At 40.5% G+C, this 11,621-nt stretch overlaps 1 protein-coding gene across 2 annotated transcripts; it reads left to right on the plus strand.

The window, feature by feature from the left end:
- Window positions 1-7: 7 nt before the first annotated feature.
- On the plus strand, window positions 8-7,272 carry il2rb (interleukin 2 receptor, beta). 2 transcript variants are annotated; one of them, XM_031749539.2, is made up of 10 exons: window positions 8-246; window positions 795-892; window positions 1,019-1,151; window positions 1,305-1,371; window positions 1,461-1,551; window positions 1,686-1,831; window positions 3,238-3,433; window positions 3,615-3,717; window positions 3,834-3,912; window positions 5,137-7,272. In XM_031749539.2, exons 1-10 carry the CDS (start codon window positions 242-244, stop codon window positions 5,860-5,862), a joined length of 1,644 nt encoding a protein of 547 aa, XP_031605399.1. In that variant the 5' UTR covers window positions 8-241; the 3' UTR covers window positions 5,863-7,272. The 2 variants fall into 2 exon arrangements, with proteins under 2 accessions (XP_031605399.1, XP_031605400.1); XM_031749540.2 differs by lacking the exon at window positions 795-892.
- The last annotated feature ends 4,349 nt before the right edge of the window (window positions 7,273-11,621 follow it).

Consider the following 11,621-nt stretch of genomic DNA (forward strand, 5'->3'; position numbering starts at 1 on the left):
CCGCTGCACGAAGCTTCCTGTAAGCCCCTGTAAGCTGTGGTTTCAAGTGGAAAATATCACTGGGCACTTAAGAGAAGAGGGAGGGGTGAGGAGGAGGAGGCAGAGGGATGACTGTGAGTGACAGAACGACAGCACCAGAAAAGACGGCGATGTTCAAATAGAAAGGAACAGAAGGAAATCGTCTCGTCAGTCCAAAAGAGGAAGCAACAATGTGTTTCCTGACCACCTGTTACCAAGACTCATGAGGTAATGAATTACTTCTTCAATCATTTTTTTATTAGTCCTGTTTAAGGGGAGGAGGAAAAATTACTATGTTAATTAATAAAAACAATAATTTGCTGATGTAATAACTGTAAAGTACATACACACAAATACAAGTTTGTCTTTCAGCTTGGAAATGATGATTTTTTTCTGTATTGGATAGTTTTAGTGAGTTTTTGGAGTCAGCGTGACGGGAAGATTAATCTCTTTCAGGTCACATAATGTTCCCCCGAGGTTTTTTTAGACTCGTTTGTTCATTTTCTCTCATTTGTTTCATTAGCATAAAGCCACACACACTGCAAAGTATGAAGTCAGGTGTTGCCTGCATTAACAGTATGGCTTAGAGGAGGTCCTTACTGTAAAACACAGTTGATGTATTGCTACAGCTTTTCGAGCTGTGAATGCAGCACTTCCTAGAAGTTTTGTGGTGATTATATTTAGCTGACTTCCAGGTCTAAGCTGATGTATTTACAACTTTTTATTCCTCTCGGCCTTATAATGCACAGTGCATGACCGCTCTTCTCTGCCTACAGTCATACCACATTCGCGGCGATGGGGGTGCTGCTGTGCTCACACCTCCTGATAGTTATCATTTCAGTGCATGCGGCCCACTCCCACAGAATCTCACATGGTATGAGTGTATATCTGCAATTTGAGTGCACACAGAGTTCAGTCTAATCTGAATGTAAAGTCTCATGATACTGATAAAGCAACACTATCCCAACTCCTGTTTTCTGTTGTGTCTTTGTTACTCAAGGACTTTCCTGTGCAAATGACTTTTACAACAATGTCAGCTGCACGCTGAACAGCTCTGCCGTGGGTCCCGGTGCAGACTGTTGGCTTTCGGCTGAGATGAAAACCTGGATACAGGGCCACCCTACCCCGTATATGTAAGATATTTCTCACATACGGAAAACTGTGTGGATTAGTTGGGGGACAAAGCTTTTAATTTTACAAAAAGAAACATCATGGGTCTCAGTTTGGCTACAAAACGTCAGTGCTAAGTGAAGATTTTGCCCTTTTTTTGTCCTTTTCTCATCTAGTCAAAAATGCAAGCTTAAACAACATGAGAACTCTCTGTTTGGCTGCAGTATTGTCTTTGAAAACAAAGTAAGTATCGGACACATGCAAACATGGCAAATTGGATTACTCACACAAGTTCTATCCTCATTATTTAATGGTTTATTGCTTTCTTCCAGATTTTAAATCCTTTTAAAAGACTGAACTTTAGTGTGAATTGTAATGGAGTGTTAGTGGAGGCCCTCAAAAACTATCGCCCACAAGATTGCAGTGAGTAGCTCTGACTTCTATTCAAACTGCTGTTGATACACCGCACAGTTGGAATAAGTTACAATGATGGATTAATAACTGCAGCAATTACCAACATTTAATAACCTGCCTTGTTTGTGCGTCTATGTATGCAGTTATAATGAATCCTCCAAGTGCTCCCAATGTCAGCATCAACGGCACAGACCTCTACATAACGTGGAGCCCAGGCGAAAAAATCACAGAGTACTTGTCACCCTTTAAATTCCAAATCCAGGCCAAAACCAGTGACCAAGAATGGAAGGTGAGCATCTACACATGCAGTCACAGAGTTTTTCCTCAAATTACTGAGTAAATCAATAAAGCATGTGCAGGGCTGTGCAAAAGTACCTCATGGCATCCAATGACAGACTTTTTTTTCCATATTTAACCCTATAATGCCATTTGTATCATATTTGCTACATGTTCATCAGTTTCTGAGACCTCTATCTCATGAACATGATCAATACTTGCCATAATTTCAAAATGTTATGGACAAAACTCTCTTTTTTGTGTAAAATTAACATTGTTGTTAACAAAAAGTTGCTAAAAATGCCCACTGTATCAAATGCGATACAAAAACTACATAATAAATATATAATAAAAATATATCTTAAACAAAATGATACAGTAAAAAATGTTTTGTAGATTTTGTTATAAGGATTATTAAACATCTCAGTTCCAAAAAAATCAGAGTTTTCTGGCTATTTTTTTGATGGGTTGGGTCTTACAGGGTTAAAGAGGACTTGAGCAAAGTTTCCCAGGCTTTCTCAAAATTATTAGGCTTTTGCTTTGGACATCTGCTGCTTCTTCATTCATTTTTAGTCCAGTTCTTGTACTTGATCATGTTCAGATGAATTTGACATAACAGACAACTTGGCACGTTGTTCTCAGCAGCCTGTTACAAAAACACATCAGATAATACAGTAGGACAAGAATAAAACCAAAGACTCCAAAAAGCCATACGCTTAAAAAACTGATAAATGTGGAAAAGTAAAGGACAAAAGAGGAAGTTGGCAGGCCTAAATACTATCTGCAGTAGATGAAGACATTCTTAACAAAAGGAAAAAGGGAGAAAATTTGAAATTTTTTGAATCAAAAAGGATGTATGTTGGAGGCTCTGTCATGGATTAGGGCTGCTTTTCAGCCCGTGGTGTTGGAGATCTTGTCAAACTGAATTATCAACAAAGAAAACCACCATCAGAGTTTGATTCACCATCAAATACCACCTGGAAAGTGTCTGATTGATTTTTCAGCATGACAATGATCCCAAACACACTGCCGATGCAGTAAAAGCATAGAAAAAACACACATTGGAACATCAGTCATGGATTGGCCTCTCCAGAGCTCGGACCTCAACGTCATTGAAGCAGTGTGGGATCATCCTGACAGAGAACAGAGTTAAAGGCAGCAAACATCCAAAGTAGAGCTTTGAATGTCCTTTAAGAATCCGGGAGAACTATCTCTGAAGACTGCTTAAAGAAATGACAAGAAAGCTGCCTAAGAGAGATCAGACTGTGTTGAAGAATAAAGGTGGTCGTACCAAATACAGATTTTCAAGCTGGTTAGAATTATAGAAATACCTCATAACTGATTTTACTTTCAGTTAAAGTAAAATTCTTTGGAGACACACCCTTATTTTGACACTGTCTTGAATTTTCTATTTTTCAGGAGGCCAATGTTTTCCACACAGAAGAAACAGAGCTGAGATTGCCTCGGTCTCAGCTAAAGGGGCATGGGGACGTCAGAGTGAGAGTCAAACCTGTTAGCTATGATAACAGCCACTGGAGTCAATGGAGTCCAGCATCATCCTGGAAAGTGAATTCATCGGACAACCTTGGTAACAACGCAAACAGCGTATTTAATGGTGGGTTGGGTGAAAACTGTACCTATCTCTCATCAGTCTTAACAGCATCAAAGTTCAAATTTTTCATTGGGAATAAGTGCAGCTGGAAGAAATGATGCATCCATTCTGCTTCGTTGTCTGGGCAACAAAAGTAAAGATCGACTGAATACGTGCATTTTACAGTGTCTGCTCTCTGTTTCAGGGGGAATTAGTCTGTCTTCGCTGGTGAAGATGGGACTGTTCGGCACCGTCTGTTTCATTATTGTTGTTGTGCTGGGCGTTTACAAAAGTTGCAACACCAGGGGGTGAGTGAACTGTGGCTTTGGCTGTTATCGCAGTGCGCATATGTTTGCATGTATGTGTGTGTATATCTACACACTCAGTATATCTGATATATGCGCTCGACCCCATGTTGTTTCAGGCTGCCCGAAGGGAAGGCAGTACCGAACCCTTCAAAGTATTTCCAGTCGCTGCACTCTGTCCACGAAGGAAACCTAAAGGTAAAAATAATAAATGTTCTCAGCTAAGAATCCATTTACGAAAATATCCAGCCACAAGCAACACAGACCGCTTCACTGCATAAGTGTCAACACACAACAACACAACTTTTTTTAGTATATTATGTGGTATTCATGGCACCTGTAACTTCTTAAGTGTGAGATGCTGTTCGCTGGCTGAATTTGTTCACTTTAGACGTGGATCAAAACAACATATAAGCATATAATGTAAAGGCCATGGTGTTAGTTTCTGACCTGCCTTTACTTCTCAGTAACGTTTATTAAATGAAGACAATGAAGTTTGGTTAAAACGATAAAATGTCATAAAGTTAGCTCTTCATCAAAGGCTCCGATTCCCACAGCCCACAACAAAGGGAGAAAGACGTGAACCGCACAGTTGTCTGTGGCGATGGGTTTGGATACCTGCCACACCTGAAATAGTTTGTAAAGTTCTAGTTTTCTGATTTCTGGCACGTTCCCCAAGATTCAACCGGTTAAACTGTCACTGGACGTCTTCACTCTGGGCTACATCACACAAACTGTAAGGCCGGTATCCCAAAAGAGAAGCGCTGACATCTTTTTATGGGAAAAAACGAGTCATTTCATCACATAAACATACGCACAACTTAAGTCCTGCATTCAAAATCTCACACAAACTTCTACTGAGCAAAGTATTCACCTTCATAAATACATATAGCATTGGAATAAATGTGAGTCTGAGCATCCAAAAAGCACCATATTTCATAAAATAATCATTGATGCATACGGATCATTAAGAATGAGACATTTCTAACAGTTGTTCTCAAACTGAACAAAATGAGAACAGCATTTTTATTATTAGAGCAGTGTGTGCAGGTACCAAGAAGCTTGGATTACAATTGGTTTGAGGCCTTTTTGTTAATTGGACAGCCTAATTTCTGCATCAGTCATGAAAACTTAATGTAAATGTGAAATTCAAACAATTTGAGGGGGAAATTAGAACAGATGTTAATGGCTGCATCAGTGGGAGCAAAAGATAAGATTTCCTGATCCCTCCTGCTCTGTGGTTTTGGTCCTTGTTCAAGCAAAATATTCTAAAAATGCACTTAAGCTCTTGAAACCTGTCCTTACTATGCAAAGTGCTAATTCAACTTTCAGTTCATGCAAAGTGTGATGCACACACACACATTCTGATACTGTTGTGATTCTTTGGGTGAATATTATAGTCTGAGTGTTTTTCCCCCCCAGAAATGGCTGAATCCGCTCTCAGTTTCAGAGTCGTTCTTCACAGTACAGCCCATCGACCAAATCTCCCCCGTGGAGGTGTGTGAGGACTTTGATGTAGTCCCATCCACCTCTCCCTCCTCCAGCTCCACCAGCGCCCTGATTCACTCCCAGAACTCAGGCACCAGTGGCATCGTCAACAATTCCGCCTCTTCGTCTGTCTTCTCTAACCGGAGCTATTTCAACTCCAGCTCCTCCGGTGGGTTGGCTTGCATTGACCCCACCCCGGCCTACTTTACCTACCACGATGATTTTCACCCGTCCCTCTGCCCTTCGCTCTGGGGTTTTCCAACCTACGAGAGTTTGAAGAGGGAGCCGCACAGCCCAGACTCGGGCTTCGGAATCGAACTTGAAGCTGACAATGAGGAAGAAAGGTACATGGAAGGAGGAGGGCAATTTCTCTTGGATGATCACAACATTCCTTTCCTCATCCTTCCTGTACGCTTTCCTCCACACACATGCCCCGCCATCTCTCCTCCAACACCTCCCAGCCTCCTTGTCGAACCACAGATGTCCTCTGACAGCCATCAGGAGGATGCACCCATGACAGCTGCTAGCGATGATAGCTCTTCAGCCTGGCTCGTGCCTGGCGCCATGTGCAGATCTTCCTCCATGCCCGTGGAGCCCGGTAAAACCGGCTACCTGACACTCAAAGAGCTGCAGGCAACATTCAGCAACAAATCCATCTGAAAAGTTGCGATTAGAGTTTCTGTGTGGGCAATTAAAGCTTCTTCTGTTTACACAACAAACAAAGTGTAACTTCTAGTCTGACAAAGAAACTAATTCTACGATCGCCTACATGATTTATTTCGTGTACGAGTTATTTTGCAGACACAACAGAAAATGCAAAATTGACATATCAACAAAGATGTTGAGCACGAGCGGGCTACATGGCAAATCTCCATGCAGTTTTGATAACAAGCGCCTAAATAAGTGCCTGAATCTGTTTCAGCATGGCTGCTGAGTGCTTAGACTTGCTTCCAGAAGCAAAGCGTTACTTTATAAAGCTTTATGGCAAGTGTGCCGGCAATCACCCAGTGTAATCATGGTGAAAGTGAGCGTAATACTCTCTCTATCGTTTCCTTTCATCAAACATGTAGCTGTGTAGCTGCTGAATGCTAGTGGTGAATGTATTTTTGTTGGAAAGCTCACATTCAGCAAGCTGATCTGAGCTTTTTTGCATTAAGGAACATTAATAAAGAAAGAAAAGCTACATAGAGCTAAGGGGAACTCCAGTGATATTTCTTTGCCAGTAAACTATAACAAAGGCCAGTTTTATATAACATATATAGTCATTTAATCAGCTGTTGCTATAAAAGTAGACAAGCTTTCCTGTTTACATGCTAATCGGTTAATGTAGCTTTCACTTTCACACTTCTGGTCTTTTGTTTAGATGTTTTGGAACCTATAACTGGTATCATAGCTAGAAAAATATGCACATAAATCAGTGTTTCTGACAGAGCATGCTAACCAGCAACCTGCTCCTGAAAGCAGTACAAAGCTGCACAGTTAACCAGCATGTAGGCTGCTGCGGGGGCATCATTTAGCCTCATACTTAGCATCTCATCATCATGTCGTACTTTTAGAAAAGAGCCTTGAACAAAAGAAATATGTATAAATGCCACTTTAAAAAAAAGCAACAACACATAAATGCCCTTTTAAAGTTTGCTTTTTATTACTTTAAATGAATTCCAAATAATCAAATAGTATGAGAGCGCTTTAAAGCTACTTCTTTTTTTGTTTTGTTGTTAGACAGAAAATGATGTGTTGCTGCAGGTTGATTTTGAACTTTTGAAGTAGTGAAATGTTCTTTTTTGGATGAAGTATTGTGTGTGCTTATTATGGTAATCATGATGCCTTTCGGCTGCATAAAATTGAAAGAGAAGGGACCAAGTCTACACCAGCAGTAAGCATTACGTTGATTCGAGTTAACACTGACCTGTTGTTGTGAAAGAAAAAAAAGGCAGCTGGTTTGCCTTTGTGTTGTTTTTAATGTATATTTGCTATTGTGCTCATATAGTCTTTATTCTTCTGTCTGTAATGATGAACATCTATAATCACTCAGAGCTGACATCTGCCAATAAATCTAAATAAACTTTACAGAGCGAGTAATTGTGTTTGTGCTTACAGTACAGGCTCAGCAGATCTGCTAAATTCACTGGACTGCTCATTGTAGATTTGTGTAGTGTAAGCCGTTGAGGTCAGTGTGAAATGTCACCTTGCCTCTACGCAAGCAGCATGTTTCCATTACACTCAGTGGCATCTGTACAGACGCCAAACAAAGTAAAAGCTCTAGTAGAAATGGGTCACCCTTTGACTTCCTGTATCTCTGTGGAATGAGGGCTGAGGGGTGGGCATGTACCGACTTGAGAAAGAGTGTGGGAGACAGCCTGTGTGTTTGCACGTTTCTATATATATGTGTGTGTGTGTGCCTGTGTGTACTTTTGAGTTTTTACATGTCCTGTCAGGTGGTCCTGGTAGCGTATGTGTGAGTGAGCGTGTGTATTAGAGTGTGGTTTGACATTTAACTTTGACACAACAGGCAACATCCGCTCACCTCACACACAATTTACAATATTTAGCCATGTCAGTGCTGCCGTGCAAGACTCTGCTCCTCACCAGTTTGTCTGCTTCAGAGTCACAGCAGCTTCAAACGTATTGTATCAGGGATAAATTACATTGAGCCCCTTGATTAAAATACACAGAAAATAGCATGAGTTTTAAAAAGAGCAATTTGTGCCTGTATATTTTTAGTGTTGCTCGCTATTAGGTGCCCTATTATGCTGACCAACATTAAGTCATTATGCAACTAAAGCATCCAATCTATGGCGACGATACAGACACACTAGAGGCAAATACTCATACATGTTGTATTTGCACAAATTAGAAGGCATTACACACCATAGAAAAGGCAAACTGTCACAATATGTGATGATTTAGTAGTATTACATAAAGACACACAGTTGCACATCCATTCTTTTGGAAAACGATCAAAGAACAATGCAAAACAGCACTAATGTTTGGTTAAAACAGGACAGCTCATTGAATTGAAACTGACTGGTTACCCAGTAATTTTATACCCAGTGACTTTGTGCATGCTGACAAGATTCATGCCCAGTTTATTTTTAGAGTGAATTTCAATTCTCATCTACATTCAAGTGTAAAAAAGAAGTTTTCACCAGCGTCTTTGAGCCCTTACTGCTTCCATGGAAATTAAGAGATTAAGTAGCAGCCGGGTGCTGCTACCAATCAAATGCATTTGATTAATTGATCATAAGCAAGTATGAACAAATCTGCTGGTCTGGAGCATTTAGAAATCTGTTAATGCAATCCCACAATCTTCCCAGGAGTGGACGTCTGAGCAATTCACCACAAGGTCAGACTGTTCCCACGAGCTACATCTCAGACTCTACAAACCTCAGTTACCATGTTAAATGTCAAAGTTCGTGAACAAGACTGAACAAGCGTGGCTTGTTTGGAAGGGTTGCATGGATAAAGCCTCTTTACAAAAAAACATAGCAGAACAGCTTTGAAGGTTTGCAAAGCTGCACAAACCACAAGACGTCTGGAACATTGTCCTTTAGCCAAATGAGAAAAAAGTCAAGATGTTTGACCGTAACGCACAGCACCATGTTCGGGGGAAAACCAAACACAGCACATCAGCACAAACACCTCACACCAACTGTCAAGCACGGTGGTTGAGGGGTGATGATTTGGACACCTTTAGCCATTAAGTCAACCGTGAACTTCTCTGTATACCAGCGTATCCTAGGGTTAAATGTGTCTGTCCCACAGCAGAATCGAAGTGTTGCAATGGGCCTGTCAAGGTCCAGTCTGAACGCTGTGGTTGGGCCCTAAGAGAACTGTTCAGAAACAAATGCCCACAAACCTCAATAAACTGAAAGAATGGTAAAGAAGAGTGGGCAAAAATATCCTCCGCAATGATGTGGGAACCTGATAAAGTCATACAGAAACCCAAAGTGTTTTGTTGATATTAGAAAACTGACAAAAAAAGAAAAAGCGAGTCCTCCCTCTCCTTTGAAGTCTGTTGGGTTTTATCGTTTCCAAAGTGTCTCTGTCGTTATTCATGAATTTTTCCACTTTTATTAAAAAACAAAATCTATGTTTATGTGTAGAGTATGCCAGGAGTATCCATTTGGCATTCAGCTTGCAGTTTTTATGCGTTTAAATCCACCTCGCTTCATTAAGTTTCGATTTTCAGCTGGCCAAGATTTTAAAAAAAAAGCAAGAGAGAAGAGCGAGATGTGTGCAAAAACATAAACCGAGAGATTGAAAAAAACAAAACAAAACTGTAGATTCTGTCGAAAAACCACAGGCTGTTTTGTGTTTTGGATCTAAGCCACAGTGAAACGGGAGGGTGTGAGGTCGAGGTGACCATGGGTTTCACTCTCCTCACGAAGCAGCAACAGAAACCAGAAAATACACATGAGTCGTGATCACGTCCGAGGCCAAACACTTTCTCAACAAATACAACTCGTCCGTTAAACGAACACAGCAGCAATGCATTCCTGCTTTTTTAAAATTGCTTCCCTGTATTGTTAAAAAAATCTGAAAAAACACTTTGAATAGTGATTAAGCGTTTTCTTATAAATCAATAGGATTTTGTTCAAAATAGCAATAGTGAGCTTTGTCACCAACTTTCTTTGTTTTTCCTGAGCTCAACCACAAGAATGCTTTGAGGTCTGAAATTTCAACTCTCTGTTGGTTTTCATATTTGAATGCAGTTCCCCATAATTATGTCAGAATGAAACAATAGGTTTTGCAGTCGTCTTCCTGGTTGCCTAAACAACTGCAGTCGCTGTAAAACGAATGCAGTTGCTTCCACACAGGTGAGCTGCACGCTTTTAATCCTACTCTGTGTTGTGGATGAAAGCGTCGAGCGGTCAGATTCAGATTTTGTGCCAAAGAGGAGACAAAGAGGAAAAGAGCAAAGCGTCTTCGAGTAGAGGTTCATCATTTGGGCACAGAGGACAGGACAGACATTGTGGAAAATGTAAATAAAATCAGAATACAATGATGTGCAAATCTCACAAACCCATATTTTACTCACATATATAGACATATAAAACATCAAATGTTTAAAGTGAGAAAATGACTTTGCAAAGACTGAACATCTTATCATCTACACTGCATAGTATCATCAAAATATTCTGAGAATTTGGGGAAATCTCTGTGCGTAAAGCAAAGGCTGGAAATCATCATTAGATGTCTGTGATCGCCTGGCCTTAAAAAAACAAGAATTATTCTGTTATGTAAATCACTGTGAACTCGATCACCACGCCATGCACACACGCAGTTTAAAGCTCCATCATGCAAAGAAGAAACCAACACGATCCAGAAACATCGCCATCTTATCTGAGTCCAATTTCGTTTACAAAGGACTGAGGCAAAGTGGAAAACAGTTCTGATGAATAAAAATAAATCAAAAAAATCAAAATAATTTTTGCAAAATGTAGACTCCACGTCCTCCAGACTAAAGACATCCAGTTTGGTGTCAGTACTCGGTTTAAAAACCTGCGTCTCTGATGGTATGGAGGTTATGGAATTAAATAAAAAATGCAACAAAAAAGACTCGGGACCGTTGAGCTGCTGGAATCTTTCATCAGACGTGAACGGGACAACATGCCTCTCCAGCAGCCGGTCTCCTCAGTTCCCACATGTTTCCAGACTGTTAAAAGAAGAAGGGATGCTACACGGTGCTAAACACGGGACTGTCCCAACTTTTTTGAGACTTGTTGCTGCCATCAAACTCAAAATGAGCCGGTACTTTTCTTTAAACTGTTGCAGTTTAAACGTTTTCTATCTTCTGTCATCAATAAATAATGGGTTTATGAGATTTGCAAATAATTACTATCTAGTAAGCGTGGTCGGTGACATTGAGAGGAAAGTAGGGTTGCAATGCATAAAGTCCTCATGCCAAATAAAGTATCTTTCATGTTTTAAAGTATATTTTAAAGCCGGGTGTGTGTGGTTCACCTGCAAGGCCAAACGTCAGTGACATACGATATTTATCACCACAGCTCCTTAGATGATAAGCTGTGTGGAGTAGCATGCTGCTTCTGAGATGCTCTTCCTGCTGCTTGAAAAATTAGAGTTTTTTATTTAAGACCAGATGCTTCCAAATAAAATATCCTCTATAAAAGAAATCTACAGGAAAATACTTGATGCAGCTATCAGAAAGACACCAAAGTGAGGAAATGTGAGCTGTGCTGGGATGTCAGTGTCTGATCACTCAAAGACTGCAGACACTAAATGAGATGCATCAGCTGATTTCAGATGTCGCTCTTTATCAGCCAACAGTGGCCGGAAAAAGCACAGGAATTTTCTGCGGGTGTAACCAACACAGAAGAACAGTCTGCCTCAACCCTCGGGCCCCACAGGCAGTAATGCTCAACAGCTGTTCTCATGCCACATGTGCACAAACCTCC

Source organism: Oreochromis aureus, linkage group 4, assembly GCF_013358895.1.
Source record: "Oreochromis aureus strain Israel breed Guangdong linkage group 4, ZZ_aureus, whole genome shotgun sequence".
In the NCBI taxonomy this organism is placed as follows: Eukaryota; Metazoa; Chordata; class Actinopteri; order Cichliformes; family Cichlidae; genus Oreochromis; species Oreochromis aureus.

Bases quoted from the DNA above. Each gene is read 5' to 3' on its own strand.
- il2rb (XM_031749539.2), top strand. The intron at 893-1,018 runs GTATGAGTGTAT...TTGTTACTCAAG, and splicing joins CTCCCACAGAATCTCACATG to GACTTTCCTGTGCAAATGAC. The intron at 3,718-3,833 runs GTGAGTGAACTG...ATGTTGTTTCAG, and splicing joins AAAAGTTGCAACACCAGGGG to GCTGCCCGAAGGGAAGGCAG.